This window comes from Acipenser ruthenus, chromosome 22 (assembly GCF_902713425.1).
Source record: "Acipenser ruthenus chromosome 22, fAciRut3.2 maternal haplotype, whole genome shotgun sequence".
In the NCBI taxonomy this organism is placed as follows: Eukaryota; Metazoa; Chordata; class Actinopteri; order Acipenseriformes; family Acipenseridae; genus Acipenser; species Acipenser ruthenus.
The window spans coordinates 29,274,766-29,299,739 of record NC_081210.1 but is presented as its reverse complement, the minus strand read 5'-3'; the positions used below and the strand labels follow the sequence as shown (position 1 = coordinate 29,299,739).

At 42.6% G+C, this 24,974-nt stretch overlaps 2 protein-coding genes across 4 annotated transcripts in view; both read left to right on the top strand.

The window, feature by feature from the left end:
* The window catches only part of LOC117973668 (netrin receptor UNC5A-like), a 105,424-nt gene that overhangs the window by 70,462 nt on the left and 9,988 nt on the right, over positions 1-24,974 (top strand). The window contains exons 3-12 of one of the 3 annotated variants that reach the window (XM_058996435.1): positions 1,896-2,039; positions 2,879-2,982; positions 3,620-3,800; positions 8,259-8,426; positions 13,237-13,401; positions 17,493-17,681; positions 18,108-18,407; positions 19,598-19,685; positions 20,615-20,783; positions 23,440-23,673. In XM_058996435.1, the coding sequence (XP_058852418.1) occupies positions 1,896-2,039; positions 2,879-2,982; positions 3,620-3,800; positions 8,259-8,426; positions 13,237-13,401; positions 17,493-17,681; positions 18,108-18,407; positions 19,598-19,685; positions 20,615-20,783; positions 23,440-23,673 (1,742 nt within the window). The remainder of the gene's footprint in view (positions 1-1,895; positions 2,040-2,878; positions 2,983-3,619; positions 3,801-8,258; positions 8,427-13,236; positions 13,402-17,492; positions 17,682-18,107; positions 18,408-19,597; positions 19,686-20,614; positions 20,784-23,439; positions 23,674-24,974) is intronic. The other 2 variants (XM_058996437.1, XM_058996436.1) reach the window with 2 other exon arrangements.
* LOC131699491 (uncharacterized) lies at positions 5,961-7,343 on the top strand. The gene is made up of 2 exons (XM_058996438.1): positions 5,961-6,360; positions 6,545-7,343. The coding sequence occupies exon 2, from the start codon at positions 6,571-6,573 to the stop codon at positions 7,324-7,326; it is 756 nt and encodes a 251-aa protein (XP_058852421.1). The 5' UTR covers positions 5,961-6,360; positions 6,545-6,570; the 3' UTR covers positions 7,327-7,343.

Genomic DNA, 24,974 nt, shown 5'->3' with positions numbered 1-24,974 from the left:
TCCCCCAAAAAAAAAATCGAACAAGAAAAATTGTAAGATGTGAAAATACTCTCATTACTAATCACGCAGAAACGCATTCGGGGGGTACGTTGCAGGAAATTGATGATTTAACAGCTGGGCATCAGAAAAACGCATTGTCTGGAGACCTCGCCCGGTAATTGAAGCTCAGAGTGTTAGAACATTTCAAAGTGCAATAATAAGACACCTGCTCCATGAAGCGTGATTTCCCAGGGTGCACCAGTGCAGACCTGCCAGACTTGTTCTTGTTCAGATGGTTCTCTCACTCCATCAACACCATGCTAGCTCGGTCTATTTTAAACCGTGCTTGATCTTGATATGCCTCCATTCTGATCTTTGTGAACCTTTTTGTTCTATCTAGTGATGTTAATAAGCAGTTAATAAGTGCAAATCACCTCCAGGATTCATAAGCAGTTCGAGAGCAGTTGTGATTCGGTCATTCAGTTATACTATGTTGTTGTTTTGTGCACATTTTGTTAGGCGTCTTCTTTTAAATATGAATCAGTCAGTAGGACTTGGTTATTTCCCAGGTATTTCCAAAGAGCCACTCAGGTGTCGGAGCAATCAGGAGTATAAGCAATGTGGTTGCAAGTGTTTTGTGTTTCTATGGGGTGGAATTGACAAAAGCAGAAATTTCAATACTCGTTTACAGAAAAAGTCAATACTCAAAATGTGTTGTTTAAGTATGAATACACCACTGAACTCTTTCTCTTGTTTCCCATGGTTCATTTCCAGTCGGAATGGCACCCATATGATAGTGCTTAATCTTCAAGCGGTGCCACTTAAAACAACAGCAGCTTGATTAAAACAACAACATGTATTACTTTGCAAAAATACAAATGTTCTTTCAATTACTAATTTAAGAAATATACTGTTTAATGAAGTATATAAAAATAAGCTGGAGAAAGCTGGAAACAAAAGAGAGAAAGCTTTCTTTTCTTTTTCCTATGGCGCTGTCAATTCTAATCACTACTGGAAATAAATCAATCAGAGTGCTCCTCTGCCCAAATGCAATACACAAGCACAAATAATACCTTTCCTGAGCATGTTCGTGTGCAGCTTCACAAATTGAAATCCAATCACCCATCAGTTAGCTGACACACTCAAGCACCCATTCTGAGTAGCTGAATTGGCATTTGTGATGGGGGCATTTTGAATTGGCTTTGAAGCAAGAGGCGACTGCTGCCACCAGACTATACTCTGTGCACTTACCCTCCAGAGGCCTGACATATTCCACAATGTAAGGATGACCTTTTCAGAACAGGAATGCATCAAATAGCTGTGTAGCTTTGCAATTCCTGTACCAATATGCACTATAATTACCTTTTTTTTTTTTTTAAATCATCTTTCTAAATCACCAAACTCCACAAGCTCCAGACCCATTATCTTGTTCCAGTTTTATGATTGACATGTTGGCCTTTTTGCTAGCAGAGAGAGAGATCTCTCTTACTAGCCACAGGGAATGACAGAGATCCGGTCACTAGCTAAGCCAAGGTTAGGCGTCTGGTTAACAGTTAACTCTTTCCTGTTGATGGGGAGTGCCCATTGACCCACAGGAACCCGGACCGGGTTTGAAGAACTTATCACGGACCTCACACTCCTCCCTCGACCACACCAGCACATAGTCTTATTGAAGCCGTATGAGATTAACTTGGCTGCTGTTCCTATTTATTTGGTGGAGCAGCCTGCAAGAATTATTTCATGGGCGCAAGCCCAGCTTCCACTACGAAGACACCAGTTGGGGTATCTCGTAACATCTGTGTTTTCAGTGTTTGAGATGTGAGGAGGCTCTCTGGAGACTATTGAAAGCACATGGGTGCCTGTCATGCTGGTGTTCTCCCCATGGTACTAACCTGTTCTCTTCCTCCCTCTTCCAGGTCTGCCGGTCATGCAGGTGAAGATCGACATCTCCAGACAGCAGGTGGAGAAGGTCTTCGGGCTTGACGACTTCTGGTGTCAGTGTGTGGCCTGGAGCACCTCGGGGACCCAGAAGAGCCAGAAGGCCTACGTCCGCATAGCATGTGAGTCTCCTAGCTTCCTAGGAGAACAGAGGAGCGAGAGGCTTTTGAGACGTGTGAAATTGTAGTCCAGACTGAAAACGACCTTTGCCAGTACCTCATGTTGTTTATTTTGTCTAGTTCAGCTGTAAAGTTTTAATCCCTCCATCTTCCTCCTTTCTCCAGAAACTCATTGAGTTTTTTCTTGCACTGATGCTGTATGACTGTATGTGTGTTAATGGCCTTGCCTGGTTATTTTTATTCCTTAGGTTTAGTTATTTTTTGTATTTATTTATGCTAATTTCCACTAGTGATCTGGGTCTCTAACTCTCATATTAATTGCTAATTATATATCGCTACAGTAACTTCAGAATGTACAGCCATTCTGAGGCTTGCTCTTTCAAATACTGCTTTTGATGTAAAGCTGCAATCCACTCCACCCTCCTCTTCATTCTCTGATCTTCCTAGCCTTTTTTTAAAATGATCTTTATTATAACTCTAGGGCATACCAAGGACAGGCCTTTAATGAGGACAGTGTGTCTCTGACACAAAAAGGGGTGTCTATCTAGAGCTCTATTCTATTTCCAATGAAAATGACCCTCATTGACAGTCTGGCTTTGGAACGCAACACACTGAGCTCCCAAGGGCAGCTCTCTGTATAAGAAAATCCAGATTCACACTGATAACAGGAATGCACTGAACAGTCTAACTCTCTGACAATTGTATAATTGTACAGGATATAGAACAATGGTGCTTAAACACAATACTCTACTGGACTTCCCCTTTAAGGGTCTCTGTATGTCTGCAAACAAGCTCCCACACGTCCACGTTAAGTTTTTTCTTCCATTTTCTCTTCTGCGCAGACCTGAGGAAGAATTTTGAGCAGGAGCCACTTGGTAAGGAAGTGTCTCTGGACCAGGAGATCCTGCTGCACTGCCACCCTCCAGAGGGAGTACCCCCTGCCGAGGTGAGAATGGGACCCCAGCCCTTTCATTATCCGCTTCTGCATATTTTACAAGACAGGGGCAGCGGAGTAAAAACCATCCCTCAGTGTAAAGACTCAAATAGCATTTTTAAAAAGGTTGTCTGTTGAAAAATCAGGAGCTACATTATTCCTGAAGAGACCAGCAACCAACCAGATGCAGAGTAAAACTCAAATCTGATTGCTTGCTTGTTGTCTTGACCAACCTTATCGTCTTGAACTTTTCCTGTAGTTTCAGTAAGAGAAGCAACAAATAGCATCCAGTAATTGGTGTTGGGCACAGGTTCTTTACCCTAACCCAGGGGGGTCCAATCACAGACCTGGAGGGCCGTTCCACTCAAGGTTTAACAGGTAAAATGCTATAATGAAGTACTTCAAGATCTGGATGGAGTTTTAATTGGTTCACTTAGACTATTTAGAACTGGTCTGGAACAAAGACCAGGCGTGGACGGGCCAACTTTGGCCACCCCTGCCCTAACCGCTTGACAAAACATTTGGTCATTTATGGTTACAAAACCTGCACCACCTAGTGGTGCACTGAAAATAGAACTATCCCAGAACGTTAAGGGCATATCGGTATAAGTACTGCTAGAATGTACAGTTGATGACCTCTCTGTTCTAGGTGGAATGGTTGAGGAACAATGACTTAATCGATCCAGTTGGCGACCCCAATTATTACATCACCATTGACCACAACCTCATCATCAAGCAGGCGCGGCTAGCGGACACGGGCAACTACACCTGCGTGGCCAGTAACATCGTGGCCAGACGCAAGAGTTCCTCAGCCACCGTCATTGTCTATGGTAAGTTCTCCTCCCTTCTTTTCTCATCTCTCCATCCACACGCAATCCTTCCGGCTTGCTTTTAACTGGGGGAAACTGACTGCTACCTGGCCAGGAGGTAAAGCTGAAGTTAGGTATTAAAAATATTACCAGCAACACAAGAGAATGAGATAGCCACCTGCAAGAGGAATGCACTGTATGCAGAGAGAAAAAAACAGTGTAACCCCTTACTGCTTTTGCTCAATCAGAAACGTTTTGAAAAGATTTAAAATAAATAAATAAGTCCGAGAACCTTAATATTTTAGTGAAAACATCGGCTCAAGCTTATTTAACTTTTATTAATAAAAATCTCTGATGTATTAAGTGCTCTGCAGATTTAGCAAAATCTTAGTATTAGTATTAGTACAAGTATGAGCACTGGTATATAATATAAAATATATGCACATGACAGCAGCTGCCCCAGTTATTTGTTTAATGCCAGTGGCAATTCGTTTTCAAAGTGCTTGTGTGTGGTGCTAATTGGTTCAGAGAACTATTCAGACAGTGGCGACGTGTCAGAGTAATCTGCCAAATAAATAATAATAATAATAATAATAATAATAATAATAATAATAATAATTAGTGAACCATTCGCCTGGATTGTAAGTTTGACCAGCAATGCCTGAGGACAGTCTAATCAACTTGAACCCTTGGTGGAAGGTGCTCGGGGCAATTTTGTTAGATGGATTTTTTTATTTGATATATATATATATATATATATATATATATATATATACACACACACACACACACACACACACACACACACACACACACACACAGTTGTAGTGAAAAGTTTACATACCCCAATGGAAATGTATAATTTCTAGAAATTTCTCGAAAACAACGAATTTTAGGAAAAATGTTTTGTAGCAAAAGTTTTGCTTTTGTGGATGAGGAATAAAAGTTACAAGAAATAGATGTCTACAATTATATATGTATATGGGAAATGCAAAGAGTTACACAGATTGGGAACTAATATAATAGAGATGCTCTCAGTGGGGGTGTAAATGGTGGTGGATGTACTGTAAAGTCTGATGTAGCTCAGATCATTACAAATCTTCCTGGGATTTCCTTATCTTTTAACTTGCTGCTCATTGATGCTGTTTCAATAACGTTGGTACTCAATGGACCCCTTCATAGTTTCAGAAAGACTCTGATTAAAGTAGTTCTGACCTTTTTAAAAAGGGGAAGCTTTGTTACTATAAAAACGTTAATCCTACTGCAAAAGGCTACTCTGCAACTGTAGAAGATGTATAGACAGAGCGAGACAAACCTTAACGCTCAAAAGATCAAACTGAATGTTGTCCTTAAACAGACATGACAATAACTGTTATCAAGTACTAAATGTTTTTTGTCAGAGCTCGTTTTGGCCACAAGCCATTTAAGACATGTATATTAAAATAGTATTAACCGTCACTGGTCTTAGCCCCCTCCTCAATTTTAAGAAAAACCAATTTTCTTCAGGCTCCGGTAATACAAATTCCCCAAAGAGCTTTTCAGTTGCATTTCTAATGCAAATTTTTCAATAATTACATTAAACTAATGCTGTGCAGGAGTTACACCATTTGTCTTTGAACAAGTTTCATAAAATCGCTGAACGGCTGTTTTTTAAAAGGTTAATTCTATTTAAAGAAAGTGCCATAAAGAAAAGGGCTGTGAAAGTTGTTACACCAATCCAAAAGCTCTCAGAGCTAACTCTGCTATTGGAGGTCTGTCTAGCTGGGTTTACAGGGAAACATGGGGGAAAGAATATTTAAACTCTAACTTAAATTATTAAGCAATTTAATTGTAGATGCATAAAGGACACATAACTTAAAAAGGTTGTAGACTTTCTGTGATGATGCTGCCTAACCCATTCCCCTCCTCTTCATATTCCACTCAAAACTGTTTTACAGTGTATACGCTTATCTGAATCCAAATTGCTGAACCTTTATCTTGTTGTCAGACAAGACATTAAAATATGCAAAAATGCCAGCATCCAGTGCGGTGGTTCAGGATGATGTGTTGTTAATACATAACACCGTGTAACAATTTTTTTTTTTTTTTTTTTTTTGTTCCTGGGTAGTAAGTGTTATTTCCTAATTGCTTATGCCTCAAAAGTATAGAAAATGGCTATTATTCCCCACAAACTGCTTTTGTGACCAGGACAGTGATATTTGGAAATTTACCTATTTTCCAGAACATTCCAGATAGATTCAGTGCTGAGTAAACTTGGAGTAACTTCTAGAACTTTCCAGTAATATAAATAGTAGTATAAATACAGGGGCCTTAAGCCCACCAGTTCAGTTTAGTTCCAGCTGCCTAAGTGGATACATATCTGCATTTTTCTGAGATGGCATCAAGAGGCTGCAAGCATCCGGCAGACGCATTTTGCTATGTCTGCGGCCAATTTATCAAGACAAGAGCGAAAAAGTACTCCGTGGAAGCATCTGCTAAGATGTGTGAGGCCTACAAGACATATTTTGGCATGCCTGTCGGGGATCAAGACAAACCCTGGGCACCTCATTTCACCTGCGAGCACTGCAAAAAACTCTGGAAGGTAAGATGGACAATTGTTGCTCGGAATTTTATGTTATAAAATTTGTTAATTTTTAAAATTTTAAGTTTTTAATTTTAAAATGTTTTACAATTTTCAATGTTATTGAAAAAATATATCATGTATGAAAAATGTTGCGAGAATCTCTTACACATTAGTCATGGGTGAAATAAATGTATTTTTGTAGGATGGTACAGAGGGGAAAAGAGAGCCATGAAGTTCGCTATCCCAAGAATTTGGCGGGAACCCACTGACCACTCAAGCAACTGCTACTTCTGCATGGTGGACCCTTCCAAGCGGACCGAGTTCTCTGTGGGGAGGAACAACGTCAAGTGGGAGCCACTGGTGGACCCCCGGAAGGTGCTGATGCCACCACTGCACATCAAATTGGGCCTTATGAAACAATTTGTCAGAGCTCTAGATAAGGAGTCGGCAGCCTTCAAGTACCTTCAAGACTTCTTCCCTAAGCTGTCTGAGGCAAAAGTCAAAGCCGGTGTCTTTGTCGGACCACAGATAAAGAAGATCCTGGAGTGCAAGGAATTCTCCAAGAAGCTCACTAGTAAGGAGAAAGCGGCTTGGAACAGCTTTGTCGCAGTGGTTTGGGGCTTCCTGGGCAATCACAAGGCCCAAAACTATGTGGAGCTGGTTGAGACTCTGGTGAAGAACTATGGCACAATGGGCTGTAGGATGTCCCTCAAAGTCCATATCCTTGATGCTCATCTTGGTAAATTCAAGGAGAACATGGGAGCGTACTCGGAGGAGCAAGGCGAGCGCTTCCACCAGGATATACTGGACTTTGAATGCCGCTACCAAGGACAGTATAACGAGAACATGATGGGAGACTACATTTGGGGGCTGATTCGTGAAAGTGATTTACAGTATAATCGTAAATCTCGAAAAACTACTCATTTTTGTATTACTTTAGTATTGGTACATGTTAATTTGGATTCATATGTTGTTTTTTTCTGACTTTATGTGAACGAAGAGACACAACTTTGCCCATTTTCTCATTGGAAATAGGTAAATTTCAAAATATCACTGTCCTGGTCACAAAAGCAAAGTTTGTGGGGTTTAATAGCCATTTTCTATACTTTTGAGGCATAAGCAATTAGGAAATAATACTTACTACCCAGGAACAAAAATTGTGTTACATAGTGTAATTAATATACAGCTATTAAAGAGGTGTTGATGTGATAGTTTGCAGAGTGCGTTTGAATTGTACTTGTGCTGTCAGTATTGCTATAGTGCTCTTGTGAAACTGAGAGTCTGTGGCACTGTAACTACCCTCTGTGGCCTCCAAGTCATGTTGATAAAAAGGTGTTGGGTCTCATACATGACCTACCCCCGAGTTTGTTTCTCGTGGAATTAGTGTGCAGTGTGCAAGCCTTGGTTGCATCAAAACCAGAAGGCTGTATCCCACATTCGATCCTCTGTGAGGAAAGCAAGGGATAATCACTCCCTGTGCCGCCTAGGAATTGACGACAGGATTACTCCGAATGGATCCTTGTACACCTGGAACTCCTTTGCAGACCTATGGGAAGCAGCCCCCTCATGGGGTAAATGGGATAATTCATTCTACTGAGCGGATTATGGAGAATAATCCACTTGGGATGGTGCATTATATAACCCACTCTTCTGCGTGGAAAGTCATTACTGAGGATGGGCTACCCTCTGTAGAGCGTAACTGGAGACTGGCAGTGAGTTCATGATGATACCCACTGGGTTTGTTGTGCTGCTGAGAGCTAATAGTAGCACTTGTAGGGCAAGCACTGCTGTTGTTGTTGATGTGGAATGAGCTTGACAGCTGAGTAATCTCGTCGTCAAGAGAGACTGCAGTGCTGCCTGCTCCAGTGTGTATGTCGGGTAAACGTGGCTGCTCTGTTCATTTCCCTCCTGGTCAGTCAATGGCGGCTGGTCCACGTGGACGGGGTGGTCAGCCTGCAGCACCACTTGTGGCCGGGGTTGGCAGAAGAGGAGCCGGAGCTGCACCAACCCCACCCCATTGAACGGAGGGGCCTTCTGCGAGGGGCAGAACGTCCAGAAAAGTGCCTGCACCTCCACCTGCCCAGGTAACACTTTGCACACGAGATGGTTAGACAGAACGACAGGGATTAAAGATACCGTATTCCTTCGAATTTCAGACGCCCTCGAATTTCAGACGCAGTCCAAATTTCCCACCCTCGATTTGAGGAAAAAATAAAACATCAAATAAATATGCAGATAAATATACAACCTCAATTACGCATATGGAGGCAGTTTGCAGCCGTCTGCTATCACACAGAGCATTACAGTTATGTGCAGATTCTCATTTCCAGTCGGGATTACTCACACCTGTTTTTGTGGTATTGGTTGTCATGTCGAAAAATACGGGGGTCTGATCAGCATTTCCAATCTGTCCAAGCTGGTACTGTTTCTTAGAAACACTGAAATTGTAAAAGCTTCTCTTTGAATTCCCCTGGGAGCTAATGGCACTTCTGGCTGCCTGTATGTCATGGATGATTCGAGACCGGGCAGTAACATTTTGGTTCGTCTTTTCTCAGCAGTAAGTCACGTTGCTGCTTGTGTATTCGGGCAGTGACGTCTTTGTTCCTCTTTTCTCGCCAGTAAGTCACGTTGCTATTTGTGTACTCAGGTAGTCGCATCTTTTGTTGGTGGTTTTTAAAACATGCATCACTATACTGTATTCGAATTTAAGACGCTGGCTATTTTTGATAAGAAAAAAGGGTTTAAAAAGTGTGTCTTAAATTTGAAGGAATACGGCAATGGGAATGTGTGTGTGTGTGTGTGTGTGTGTGTGTGTGTGTGTACATCGTTCTAGTTTCTCAATTCCAACGAGGCCCTTGGCAGGAGGATGGAGATATATTTATACTGTACTGGGGTTCCCTTGGAGGAGTCATGCTTATTTCCATTGAAACACTATCCCCTGCAGGGGGTTGTACAGAAGTAAAATCCCTATTCAGCTGGGGTCTCTTTGAGCAGACACCCTCGTTTCTAAAGAGGTTCCATCCCATACGGAGGTGTCTAGGGCAATGAGGTCTATGTACACAAGGTACACTTGTTTTCAAAGAGAGCCCAGCACACAGGGTCTCCCCTCCGAGGAAGCCGTTGCCCCATGCTGGAGGTGGGGAAGTAGTGCAGTTTCTGGAGAACACAACTCTACCACAGCCAGAGAGTGTGGTGCTGAGATCCTATATCTCTGTAGATTATAGTCTGCTGGTCACAGGGGTGTTGATTCTCAAGAATGTGTAATGTTAATTGGATTCCTTTATTTTTCATTTTACAGCTAGCGTTCTCGTGATTTATATATCTCCAGAAACCCTTGATAGAATGACTGCCTTATTGTGCACAGTTGGGTGTGCATTATTATTATTATTATTATTATTATTATTATTATTATTATTATTATTATTATTATTCAGGTGCAATGATTCAGACCTGAAAAATCCATACATTTAAAGCTATGTCACTTTGACCCCAAAGGTGAATAGACTCTCTGCTCTGTCACAGCCTTGTTTTAGACTACTAGTTCGGACCGTGAGCTCTGTTGACCCCTGTGAGTCTGGGATGTGATGAGGTGTTTTAGCCTCAGCTCCCAGTCCAAAGAGACTCAGTCCTCCTCCTCCACCTGTTGCTCAGCAGAGAAACTGCTACCCAAGGCAAACGGATCCTCCCCCATTTGTCACTGCACCGAGACAGGGGCTGTCAAAGGCAGTGTCTAAAAACTACTTCTGACACCTCTGATTTATCAAAACACTGTTCTTGCACCGCACCAGCATAAATCCTCATTTACACACCAGGGCTAGGGAGCTGACCAGGGATCTTACTTTAAAAAAAATAATGGAAAGCTCTCTTTTTGAGGGCAACGCTGCCCTAATCTCCAGAGACGGTTCATGTTTGTTGGTTCCTTTAACTACAAAATGTTAGTACAGTAGGATTTTTGAATTGTTCTTTGTAATAGTAGTTTTTTTTTTTAGTTTTTTTTTTAATCACAAGAATGTTCATAATTATAATCCTTATAATTTATAAATCATCAAAACCAGTCTTATTTCAAGTATAAATGTCATTTATTCTATAGTGAATGTCCTGTAAAAAAAAAAAAAAAAAAAAAAAAAGAACATTTTAAAATTACTTTATTCGCCTTAAAAATTAAAAATTACTTTATTCGCCTTTTAAAATTACTTTATTCGCCAGGACAGCAGTGTGGAGTAGTGGTTAGGGCTTTGGACTCTTGACCGGAGGGTTGTGGGTTCAATCCCAGGTGGAGGACACTGCTGCTGTACCCTTGAGCAAGGTACTTTAACTAGATTTCTCCAGTAAAAAACCCATCTGTATAAATGGGTAATTGTATGTAAAAATAATGTGATATCTTGTAACAATTGTAAGCCGCCCTGGATAAGGGCATCTGCTAATAAATAAATAGGTTATTGGTTAATAACAGCGCAAACACTCTCTATTGTGGAAGTTACCTTCACATAACTGACCTTGTGTCTCATCTGCTTCAGCTCGGGACACCCACTGTCCCATGCTCTATGATCTACCAGGTAATGCCGGCTGGGTGTGTTATAAAGACACCATTCTGTACATATGTAGCAGCAAGCCTGCTCTTGTAATGGACTTTGCTATCAACTACTTTGAACTCCAAATGTCGACGTGATGTCATTAGTTGGAGGCTGTGGAATTAATTTTATTCACGTGTTTAGTGGAGAATTTTTAACATATGGAACTCCTTATAGGAATACAGACTCTTTGTGTGATAAATTGAATAATTATTTCTACTGAGTGGAATATGAAGAATAATATGTGTTTGATGGCAGCCTGTCACAGTTGAGTACAGATGGAAATGCCCCCAGACTCTGAAATGGATGGCTTTATTAGCCCTCTGTAACTGATATCATGACATAGGAGTACAGAACACAATGAAATAGCAGAGGAGAGGAGAGTGGGTGTGTGAGCATAGCCAGTGATGTGAGAAATGTACAAGCACCAGCATTTTCACAGTAAATAAAGGGATGGTGAAAGAAGCAGGAAGATGAAGCCATGCCCATATGAAGCAGCTCACAGCAGCAACCATCACAGGGATAAAGCAGGCGTTAGTTTTGAGACTTGCACTGCGTGGTAGTTTGTGTCTGTACTGTGAGCCTTAATTACATGTGACCTCTATGAAAGATGCTTAGATTGTTTTATTAAACTGGCAATATGTGGTATAAAATAAATTGTATTAAGTGAGGGGAATTAATTTGACCAGCCCAAGACCATCTCTCTCTCTCTCTCATTTGCATATATATTAGGAATGAATCAATTAAGATCGACTGTAAGAAAAAGCTTTGGTTCCTGGCGATTTGGGATAAGGGAGTTGATCAAGGCAAGATTGTATTGGACCAGTATTGGAGTTTAGCCAGAACCCTGGTGTCAACTCTCTTGTTCTTGAAAGGACCTGGTTGTAACATTGTCTGATCTCCACTCACTAGAAAATAACTATCGCTGTCACCGCAAGGCAAGAGGAGCTTTGTGAAGTGACAGGGGATCAGGTTCAGAATCAGAGTCGGCTAGTGATGTCATGGAGGGTAAAGGGACTCGGAGAGCCCATCTGTTTGCAGAGCTCCACGATGCTGAATTAATGTATCTATTGTGAAGCGTGAAGCGCCCGCTCAAGAAACTTTCCTTCTGTCTTTGTCTACAACAACAAAATGGCTTGTGTATTGCGGCTTTCAAATGCTGTTATGATTCCCGTAGAAAAACTGTGAGAAAAAATATTGATAAACATCCATGGTACCCTTGTATCTAGGGAGGGGTGATGAATAGACAGGAGATAGGTAGAACACTATTCCTGAAGGCGTTTGCTGACAGGACAATCAGGAATACATACGCTGGGACCTGGGAATACATCTCCCAGGGATTTGAATTCCCACCAATGTGCTGTGCATGCTCAAACAGAGTATGCATAAATATCATCGAAACAAATGAACTCCTAACAAAGAGTGAAACGCCGGCAGCAAAGCCTCCTTCACAGACCGGCTCATTTTCTCCTGCTCCCCCCCCCCCCCCCCATGTCTCTCTGGAAATTGCAACCACAGGCAAACAGGCTCATCCCAATCTGTCACAGGACTGGGGCTGGAAATGACATGAGAGAATCCTCTCGGCAATTCAGATTTATGAGAACACCGTCCCTTTAACAAACCTGCATTCATCATCATTTATGCCCCCCCCCCCCCCCCCCCCCCCCCCCCCCAAAAAAAAACTTCAGTGTTAAAGTACCAGCATTTTTTTGTAGGTGAACGATCAAGGCAGTCTAAATGCACCGCAGTGAAACTGCAGTGTGGCTATGCTGTACATTACCTGCTAAAATCACATTGCTGTAGCGTTTTAAAAATACTTCATGTTTTATTAGTACAAATTTATTATAAAAATAAAAAAACGTAGATATAATGACCCTAAACTGTCATGCTGCTGTCATTAAAATTAATATCATAACAAACAGTTATCCTTTGTTAATAATCATCAGTACCTTTATTATCAGGTTCTGGCAGAAGAACACCTTCTAATCTCAAAACCTTAGGATTCCAACAACCAGCACTGGGGACAGAAGGAGCACCCACTTGTATTAAAGTAGCACTCCATGGTACGAAAGTGCAGTAGAAAACGTGTAAATACAGTATCTTAACTACCCCAGTACGGAGAAGGGCCTCTTTGGAAAGAAGCATATGTACATTCAAAGTGCAGAACAATGCATCTCTGCTTTTCATCCTCATTACTCTTTGGCTGGAAGGGACAGGTCAAGGGCTGCCCCCCCCCCCCCCCCTTCCTCTTGCTGCTCAGGACAGTCACTATCTGCTCAGCAGAGTTGCATTGCTTCACTGTTGTCTTGTTTTTCACGGCCAGTAGACGGAGGCTGGAGTGCCTGGAGCGCGTGGTCGGCGTGCGGAGTGGACTGTAACACGTGGCGCAGTAGGGAGTGCACCCAGCCAGTGCCGGGGAATGGGGGCAGAGAATGCCAGGGACTTGATCTCCAGTCCAGGAACTGCACCAACGAGCTGTGCCCCCAGAGTGAGTATCACTACCACCGCCCACCCCCTCCAATCCGTGCAGCTTTAATTGAGATTCCCCTGAAGCAGAAAAACTGTAATAGATACACAGCCACCAGGTGACGGCAGCAGCCACTAGCCTGTTGATCCGTTCATTGTATTTATTTATTTAGAACTGAGACCAAGGTACCTCCTCCCAATCCCGATATCCCCTACCAGGGGTAAAAAGCTTGCCATTTGATTTTCTTTCCCAAGCCAGATCTTTAGATGCAGGTTTACAGTTACACAGTGACAGTGCATCTGTTTAAAGTGCGGATGATTTATGGGTCATGAAAATGCTACTATGTTCACTTAAAGTAAGACAAATTAGTGAGGAGTGCTCAGATTACAAATGGACTGCTCTTGGAACTGCAGATGCATGCGTTACAATGGAGGCCTTGAGATGTTAAACTCCAATAACGATTACAAGGTATCAATGCAGGTAAAGTCTGTATGGTTCACAATTAAGTTAATCTTAGAGCATTCATTTACTGTTTTAAATTGCTGTTTTTGTTATACTGGTTGTAGAACAAGTCACACGTTTGTTCAGCTGTGTTACAGCGTTCTGCTTCAGTATTATTCCAGGAAAGGTTTAGTGTTGGACTGAACTTCATTTAATGTGCATGACACAAGAGTGGGATCAGAACAAACTTTAAGAAACTTAAACTTCTCAACCATTCACTACTGTCTGAGGTGCCAAATAAGCTCATTGCACTGAGGTGTGAGTGAAGATTATCAATTCATCAATCTAATTGCACCAGCTGGCTGCAAACATCAGGCCATGTGAAAATCAAACCAGCTCAAATTAGAACAACATCAAAATAATTGCAATTCTGATTTGTATAATGAGGTATAAGAGAGTCTTAAAGAATCAGAGCTGCTTGAGCTAAATGTATTAGAAATTAGAAGCATATGGTGCATAGTCGGGTTCGTTTTGCATTCGTTTACAAAGCCACCTGAAAAGAAGTGTGACATGGGGAAGTGGTTCTTTATTCACTAAACAGACTGAGAATGGACAAGGGATTCCCAAATACAAGTTCCATAACTTCCAGGATGAAGTGCAGTCCAAATCCGGTTGATAACACAAGGGGATCGGGAATGAGAGGGAAGAAGGAGCCCATCCCAGTGGTTACATCCAGTTCAGCAGATATATTTATAGAAATACAAAAACAAACAGGGTCTATTCAAACTACTAAATGGCTAAACTTCTTTCTCAATGTCTAGGAACCCTACAGTGCAGCATTCACAAGACCTCTGCGTTCGAATATATATTGACTTCCTAGCGAATACCACGAGGTTCCCTCAATAAAGTAGTTCAGATAGTTCAATGAAGAGGAGGCTGAGCTCCGGACTGCACTCCGACCTGATCAAAACTAGCCACAATTCCTCGATCATCGTCTTCATCCACTTCACACTCATTGCTCATCTATACATTATAATGGAGGCCAAATCAAACTCACTGCACCTGTTCCAACCAGCAGGGAGCTAGCATTGGTCCTTTTGTTAAAAACAACACACACAAAAAAAACATACAGTACAGTTGTCCCTTATAAATGTATACCATGTTACGTTAAATTTTCACTTTACTAAGTTTTCCCCATACTTACACTGTGCATTCACCATGCTTTATAACAGCATGAGTTATGGGATACCATGTTTTTACCATAATAGCTTTACCATGCTTGGCTGTGCTTTACCATGCTTGAACTGTGGGTTGTTACATTTGCTGTGCTTTTGTAATAAACCATAGCATGTAAGACAAGTACCTTACCACTTGAACTAAAAGGACTGTTCTGGTTACCAAGGTTACCACTGGGCTGCGCGACTTCTATGATTTATTGCAAAAACATACAAGTGTGGAAAAGAAATGCGTGGCCTTAAAAGCCAATGTGGAGAACAAAATGTTCACTCAGAGAGGAAACAAAAAAGAAAAGTGCTACCCAAGCAAATAGGCCAGACAACATACAATTAAATATCAAACACACACACATACACACACACACACACATACACACACACACACACACACACACATTTCAAGTTGACCCGTCCTTTCAATTGCAAAACCTAATTACCTGTGTCAATTAAAGTGGGATGGACATCCTTTTAATTATTCAAATGTCGTATCGAAATCAATAACCCTGCTATGGCAGCCTCGACTGGGCTATTGTTATTAAAAAGATCATTGGCGTGTGGCACCTGCAGATGCTGATAAACTGAGTGAGCGATCGGTCGATCAGCTGGCAGACATTGGTACAGAGGGATGTGTGTGGAGGGGGTGGAGGGTGAACAGAAGGGCCTGCTCTGCTGGGAGATGTTTTGATAGGTGGAATCGATTTGGGATTTGGGATACAGGGACCCTCAAAGGTCACTCGGATCTTCTCAGCTCAAGGTTAACACTCTGGCTGCTGATAATGTAATGTTGTTAGGCTAGGTGTCCGTTATTGGCTTGGTATGTCAATGTGGAAGTGGCCTCTAGCTGCCCCCCCCCCCCTTCCCTGCCCCTGTATCATTTTTTACATTGGAACTGCAAACTCCCTGTGGTCTGCAGGGAATACAAGTATTCTGCTGAGGTTAATAAAATGCCCACACAGGTCTGCATGTGTCTGAAATAAATCGACTCCTGCACAGTACGTGCACAGAAAGAAGCAGTTCCCACAGAGATGTGTTAGCCACTTAATAAACTAAATTAACTACTGCACAATGGCACCTATATAAAGTATGGCTAAGCTGCGGCAAGCATGTTCCCTGTGGGAGTGGATTATATTGAAGTTACTCTAATGGTGTGATGCTGAAGAGCTCGGGGTGGTTTGCACAGAGGTGACACATCAGGAGGAGGGGGCAGAGGGTGGCAGCGTAGCTCACCGCTCTATACTTGATACTGACCCCTGGGCTGTCACCGCTGCCTTTGCAATTTGAACAAGGAACTGAACCCTACGAGTAAATTGAAACGGACACAAAAGAAGAACGGGGCTCTGTAAGCAGCATTGTGCAAAGAGACAGCCAGCGCGACACCTACCTTCTGAAGCCAGGCCTGACTGAACCGCCCCCCCTCACAAACACACAAATTCAATTGACAAACGACAGGATTCATTAGGCTGGATGTGTGTTCTGTGGCTAATTCATCAGGCCATTGTTCAGCCTCCCTATCGGGGTGTCGTGCCTGGAGTTAATGAAATCTCTGTAATTACATCTGGATAGACAGATGCTGTAGGTCCCTGATCTTTATGATTTATCTGGCTTGTCTTTCACTCGCCCCCCACCCACCCCCCCCCCCCCAAAGATAGATACAAAAGCACATACACACAGCCACAAAACTTATCAAATAGATTCACCCTACCTGGGTGTCTTCAGGAAGTGGGAAAGTCTTAAAAAGAGGGTTCAGTTTCATGGTTGGTTCGCCAATGTAAGAGAGAAACTCCCATGTCGCTGGTGGCCAGGTCTACCCTTACATTAAGGTCATAAAATAAATGACTCCAGGCTTGCTTGTGTATTGATTTATATGTTTCATAACTGAGCATGTTTTCAATCTGAGACAGTGTGCAGCCATATCAGAGTGTAGCACAAAAGGACCCTGACCAGGTTTATAATCAAAAAGGTCCCCAGAAGGGAGCAGGGCTGCCCAATCTGCCTGAAATAATTTGTACCTCCAAAACACTTCACATTTACTTTTTAAACATTAATAAAATAATTGCAGCATCAAAATACATGTTAAATAAAGAAAAATGAAAGGGGGTTACACTTGACTCCTTACACCAAGTTCGTTCCAAAGACTTTTACGTTTTATCAAACCTTTTTCAGGTTGGGTGCAGCTGCCTTTAGAACACAACAATTACTGTAAAATCCTTTAAATGTGGTTGATGTGATTTCTAATAGTAATTCCTTTCAGCAATGACTGTCCATATTCATTTATTTTCGCATTAACCAATCTCTGCTTTTTCTGTCACTCTTAAAAATAAATACTTAATTAAATAAATCAGTAATGCCAGCCTGCCTGAGAGTTGGAGTTTCACAGTGTCTGTGTGTGTGTGTGTGCGTGCGTGTGTGTGTATGTGTGTCCTTCCCAACCCCCAGCTGCCTCTGGCCCCGAGGACGTGGCCCTGTACGTGGGGATCATCTCTGTGGCGCTGTGCCTCACCCTGCTGCTCATCGTGGTCATCCTGGTGTACCGCCGCAAGAAGGAGGGCTTGGACGCTGACGTGGCGGACTCCTCCATCCTCACCACCGGCTTCCAGCCTGTTGGTGTCAAGCCCGCCAAACCAGGTGCGTGCCCGGGCACCTCCACCCCTGCAGAACACAGCACCCTCAGCAAAACAAACAAACCCAGTCATAGTATATGTCACTCTGTGCGCCTGCCTGCTCGCCTTCCTGTCTGGTTTTGTGTTTGCATGCCCGTGTGTCCATCCATGTGTCTGTGTTTCTGTTTGTGTGTGGTCTAACGTACTTTAATAGAAACTGTGAAAATATCTACAAAATGAGAGCTGTATAGCTGTCGTCTAGAAGAACATTCTGTACCACAGTGTACCATTTTTAACCCTTTCCTAGTCAGATATCACTTTTCAAGGTGGGGGGGGGGGGTTGTGGGGTTCCTTTTTGGGGGGGGGGGGGGGGTTGGGGTGCATATCTGGCCGTTTACCTGCAAAGCATTTGGAGATTTTCACGGAGACCTATCTGTTTTTGTTCTAATAGAGAACTCCCATTTGCTTACCATCCAGCCCGACCTCACTACCACCACCAGCAGCTACCAGGGCAGCCTGCGTCCTCGGCACAATGCCACCGGCAAGTTCCCAGCAACCAATGGGCCTCTGCTAGACCCGTTGCCGGAAGGGCGGCACGCCCTGCACAATGGCAAGCTGACACCGGACCCCGCCGACTTCATGACCAGGCTCTCCACGCAGAGCTACTTCAAAACCATACCCAGGGACATGGCCAACACCTCATACGGCACCTTCAACTTCCTGGGAGGGAGGCTGACCATTCCCAGCACAGGTGAGAGCCTTCGGAACCCCCGCAGCGAGGGTGTGCTGCTTCAAAGGTTTGCCGCGTTCAGAAAACGTTATTTTTGTTTTTCGTTTTTTAAAAATTTGAAAGCAGTTTGTGTGAAATCTGTGGAGTTTGAGAAGTTTTCCTGCCAAAACGTTTGAAGACAAAACATTATGCATTATAAAATAGATATATAGATAGGAAACTTGACATGGTACCATTATACATGCAGTGATACATACACATTAGCCATTTTGTGGTGACACTAGACCTTTATTCATAAGGACAAGTAGCAACTTGGGGACAGATTGTCTTTAAGCTTTTGGAAATGAGAGTTTCTGCTCGATGAGTTGCCTTGTGTTAATATCTTCAGAGAGATGATTGCTGCAGTAAGCTGCTCCAGTGTGTGTGGCAGGGATGCGCTGTGTGGCACTGTGTGTGGCACTGTCTCTTTCGGGAGCCTCCTCCTGCAGTCCCCTGATCTATAAGGATTTGTTGTCAGGGTTGAAGCTGATAAAAACAGATTATCTCCAAGAGGAGAAGAATCTGAGATTGCATCTCTGAAGTGGCTGGAATGCTCTTTATCTGCCTCGGATCGGACATCCTTCTTTAGAGGCGGATTAATTCCCGCGGAACTGTGTTTTGTAATTTCAAAGATTTTCCTTGTCTTGACAACATTTATAGGAGGCTGTGTGGTCCAGTGGTTAAAGAAACAGGCTTGTAACCGGAGGTCCCCGGTTCAAATCCCACCTCAGCCACTGACTCATTGTGTGACCCTGAGCAAGTCACTTCACCTCCTTGTGCTCCGTCTTTCGGGTGAGACGTTGTTGAGTAAGTGACTCTGCAGCTGATGCATAGTTCACACACCCTAGTCTCTGTAAGTCGCCTTGGATAAAGGCGTCTGCTAAATAAACAAATAAATAAATAATAACATTTAATGTCCATCATCGTTGGGCAGTAAAATCCCCTTTAAGCCAGGTTTTCAGTCTTGCACATCAACTTGTTATGCAGTTTTGTGCAATAACCTCTGGCGCATTGCCTGTAACTCCAGTCAGTCCCATGAAAGAAGAAAGGGATGGTACAGGTATGGGTACAGCACATGCTTCCTGAGAATAAAGTGGGTTTCTCAGCACCTCTGATTTGAATTATTCTGCTGACCCGTACTCACTGCTGCTGTTTGTTGTCTTCCTTTGCAGGAATCAGCCTCCTCGTTCCTCCTGAGGCCATTCCCAGAGGGAAGATCTACGAGGTCTACCTCACTGTCCACAAGAAGGAAGACATCAGGTATGTTTCTTTTCAGTGCTCCCCTTTCACATGCTGCGTGTGGATCTACCTTCCCAATAGAGCTGCACAAACAGATTGTTCGGATCGATCTCCCCACAGAAACCTGGGGTTGACAGTCAGGTGAGTGTCCTATCAAAGTGAAACAAGTGAAGAAACAGCTGCTCGGATTTGTGATGGCTGCTTTTCTTACCCTATGTGGAGAACAGCAATCCACACAAACCCAAGCAGCTGTTTCTTCGGTTGTTTCACTCGGAATGGTATAATAGCCCGATCGACACCAATGACCCTCACCCGTGGAGAGCTCAATACGAACAATCGGTTCATGTAGCTCTACTTGCTAACAGGACTGAGCGGTACACCGAACCAGGCTCCTCCACAGAGTAGCGTACTTGTCTGCAAACCCCCCCAGTGTGGAGAGTATTCTGAGAACAAGAAGAGTGTACAGTACAGGCAAATCAATACATTGCAGCAGATTTATAGAAAGCCTTTCAACCTCATGAATCTCCCAGACCATTCATGTGATGCTGAGGAGTGAAGAAGCATGCTCTGAAGAAGATGTGTGAACTTCTGAGTTACAATTATACACTGTGTCTTTTTGAGAAGCTCCATAGTCCATCAAGAATTAAAAGGATGTAACCCCTTAGTTGTATTCAAATACTACAGGTCTTGCCTACATCTAACATAGCGCAGTACTTCACATGTAACATAGATCACCGATTACCTTGCAGCACCTGGTATCACAAGAATTATAGACCTCAAGGCCAGTTTAGGATAAGATACAAAGCTTGCAAACACGGCTCCATTCAATCATCTGCAGCTGTTGGCTATCGTGTGATAATGTCCAGGAATGGAGCAATGCTGTTGTGGATTATGGAAGTCTGTTGCTTTCCTGGTCAATGGCATGTGCTCTGTGTCATTTCCCACTTGAGGTTATCTCTAGCTGGCTGCCAGACCCTCCTGTCCCCCATCGTGAGCTGTGGGCCTCCTGGGGTAGTGCTGACCAAGCCTGTTATCCTCAGTATGGACCATTGCGCAGAGGCCAGCCCTGACAGCTGGGCCATGAAGCTGAAGAAGCAGTCTTATGAGGGCACCTGGGAGGTAAGCAGCTGGATTATAATACATTCATACATAAACTGTATAGAGAGCTGAGTTGATTGTTTGATGGTTGTTGGATATAGACAGACAGACATAGACAGATAGCCAGACAGATACTACTTTATCATCTATTTATCTATCTATGTTTAAGGTTAATTCTATGGTGATCCTATTAATTCCAGTTTTAGATCACAACATTTTAGCAGCATCATTTTAACATTACCCAAATGTGGGCCAGGTAATCTTGGCCTTAGCAAACTTCTGCCTTTAACAGTAACATATCTAGCATGTTAGATATGCAAGAAAGTACATAGTTATATATAACCACCGATATAAATATCCCATGAAATAACTCTAGGAACAAAATAAACAACACTGACCTCATAATCCAACTATTACAAGAAAAATGGCTTGTTGCTTTGACTTAGTACAACAAAAATACCTGATTAATTGGATATAAAAGCAGTGAAATGGGGCAGTTGCTCACAGGTCAGTGAAATACAAAAGGAGCCGTCTGGCTTTAATTAGCTAAAGAGCACGCTGTCACTGTGAAGGGGGAGGCCTCGCCCAAAGGCCTGCGGACCCCCTCGCGCTGCAAGCTCCAGTCCATTAGGCTGTCAGTGAATCATTTTAATGCACCAGTATAAAGATCTGGAGAGAGGCTCAGCTGAATGAAACAGCAAAGCCTTGCAAACAGAACCACACTTACTGTGCTGTACACACACACATACACATGCTTTAACTGCAATCATGAGGGATGACTTTAAGGATGCTCTGGAATCTTTCGCGGGGTCAAGCAAGGTCACGAACACCTTTTGTTCTCTACGCCTGTCCCCGAAATCAATATGCTGTGCACTACCTTTAGACACATGTCTGAGATTAATATGCATTATGCATTGTTATGATAACTCATAGCATGCACTCCTTAATATAAGTGACAGAATATATATATATATATGAAAATCCAGATACAGATAGACTTCCAAATACAGGTACACGATTACTTTGTTAAATATTGTAAATTGTATCAACAGTGTAAATGCATGCAGTTAATGTACCTGTAAAATCTTTTTTTATGTTGAGTTCATCCATAAATAAACTAAGAGATGAAAACTATAACAGAGCCTAGAATCGGTAGCTGAGCTGTTTGTCTTCTTGACTCTTACCTTGATTGATTGTATCCGTGAAAAGCAGCAGGTGCCAGAAGTCCCTGACACAGTGGCTACAAACTGACCTGATTGGATTGCAATGTGAGAAAACAAGATATGAGCAAAAGCAAGCTCTGAGCCGAGCCCCAGTCTGATGGGCTGCAGGGATGCTGACTGTCAGTCACAGTGACGAGAGACAGCAAGGCAACTTCAATCCAGCTGGAAGGAATGGGTAGAAATCAAGTGTCACGCAACAGGCTTTCAGGCTGTGAGCTGTGTCAATAGAGATGCCCCATCATTGCATATACTGGAGTACATTCTGGGATTTCTTTAAATACAAGATTATTGTTTTATTATTTATTTCTTAGCAGACGCCACCTGATCTTTTATAGCTTTACATGGTGAGAAAGAGAGACTAACAGCAAACGTTGTGATCTGTACCCACCCTAAATACAATTGTCTTCCAAAAACAGAGCTTTAAACTCTCATTCAATTGGCTGATGCATGCGTTCTTTAGAAATGCACATGTTTGCTCTCTGCTGGATCTTCTCCTTGTCATCTTTGTGTCTGCCTCTGCTGCCCCCTACAGTAACACCACTTACAATCACAGTCAGACCTTACTCTAAAATAATATACCACACTGTGCGTGTGTAGTGAGTGGTGTTGTCTGTGCAGTATTAGCATGCAACACATGTTATAAACTCCATGGTGCTGAATTTTCAACTCTGGCGACAAGTTACCAATTACACACACACATACACACGTGTCTTAACAGATGTGGAATAGCCAAGAGCACAAACATCTCAAAATCAACTTGTTTGTTTTGTGTTCTCTCTTGCATCAATCAGAATGCTAGAGTTCTGACTGAATGTCAGGGGACTTGTTCTAACGAGCATCTGCTTGTTTACTAATTAGTTTCTTCATTAGAGAACATTAGGTCCTGATCCTGCAATATTTCTACAGGGTTACCCTGAGATGGCATGCTTGTGTTCAAAGAAACAAGTGCTGTGGAATGGTACAAAAGAGCAACACGGTCAGGCTGCCCGCTGTGATTTTAAATGTAGTTACAGTGTAGTTTACTGCAGCTGCATTGTGGTCACAATACAGTTCATCTTCAGCCTAAAACTCACACAATCACTTGACAGTACTGTGCTGCATTACACTGCTTAAATGAGAGTACAATAACCTTTTGGTATATAGAAAGTAAACTCATTCTACACCCACACAAAACACACACGGGATGGAAACATGCTATACTACCCTATGGAGTGGATTATGAAGAATAATCACTCTGGATTGGCTGCGTAACCTCACACGCTGCAAAGCAGGGGATTTCTATATCTATTAAGAATTTTCTCCTGCTGTTTTGTAAGCAGAATCAAAAACAGCCAATTTTGGTTGAAGCACTCTTATTTTTTAGCTGTCCTTGTGTTCTTAGCGTGACTACAGTTGTATATTTTGACTGGGGGAGGAGCCGCAGATGAAACCCCGCCCTCTTTTTTGTGTTGCAGGATGTTCTACAGGTGGGGGAGGAGCTGCCCTCTGACCCCTACTACTGCCAGCTGGAGGCAGAGTCGTGCCGCATCTTCACGGAGCAGCTGGGCCGCTTCACGCTGGTGGGGGAGTCGCTCAGCATGGCGGCTGCCAAGCGGCTGAAGCTGCTCCTGTTTGCTCCCGTGTGCTGCACCACGCTGGAGTACAGCATCAGAGTCTACTGCATTGACGACACACAGGACGTGCTCAAGGTGATCCCCCTTACAGGGTGTTTGCTTAAGGCTTTGTCCTGCGTATCAGTATTTAATTTATATGTGATTGTTTGTTCATTGAAGTTCTTGGGCATTGGTCGTGAATGAACAGTTAATCGATATGCAATCAGGAAATGTGACCATATGAAAAAAATCAGTTTTATTTGAAATCTTAATACCCAGCTTGTCTTAAATATCTGTTAGTGGTTTCCTGCTCCATCAAACATTCTTTACATATGTAATATGAGGATAAACATTTCAATGGCAGTCTAATGGTGTATACATACAGACACCCATATTGTCTAGTGACCATTGACATGGAACTAAACTTCACTAAATGGGTAATTTGATATCAAATAATTACCTGTTTAAGCCACACAAAATAAAGTGTGACCATCATTTGTTAGTTTGGAGGGGTGACTTGTTTTGCAATTTCAGTTATAAAAACACGAAGGGAAAAACCTGTGCTCAGTCTTGATGGATTAAAAATAGAAGATCTGCGGAAGTCAGCTTTCTGCTGTACCTGGAGTGCTGTATACAGGTTCAAACCCATGTCCAGATGAGGGCTGAGATCTGGGGTGTTTTTAAATGTTAATGTGTCTAAAAGTTATGCCTGTTCATGCATGAAGGGCCAAAAGGGCTTCAGCAAAATGTAAACGGCCTGGCATTCATAAAACTTCACCAACAGCCTTTTAGCTGTCTGTGTTTTGTAATTATATTCAGTCTGGTGGAGTGGGTGGATGTGGGGGTTGTGATAAGGAGTCCAAAGACATGGACCTACAGAAGGTAAATAATTCCTGTTTCATGTGTTCACGTAGGAAGACTTATATTGTTTCTGGGAATGCTCTGTAATTTTTCCACTGGTAATAGAAGAATAATGAGAGCATTTATTCTCGGTCCTGGCTTGCCACTGCGCCCACTTGATGTTGGCACACACGCTGAGCCAGAGGTGCCTTTCTGGAGAGTCTGAAAAGCTGTCCTTCTGAAGATTCACTAGTTGCAGCAACCTTTTCACGCAAGAGCCAAGAACAATGGGGTTGTGAAGCATTTGGTATGCAAGGAGCCATTCATGCCAGCAAATTAAAAACCTCCATATCAAATGAATTTGGCACTTTACTTATCAATGTAAAAAGGTGACAAAGAAAAGTGAATAACGCTCTATGAGTATGTGTGGAAATCAGGCTTGTTGACAAGTGAATTGAAATTGTGGAATAAAAGCCACCTAGAGAAGAGTGTATGAAGCTGTAGTTTTGAATAATGGAACATATATATATATATATATATATATATATATATATATA

What these genes read in the sequence shown, in the direction of transcription:
- LOC131699491 (XM_058996438.1), top strand. Translation starts at nt 6,571, where the DNA reads ATGAAGTTCGCTATCCCAAGAATTTGGCGGGAACCCACTGACCACTCA.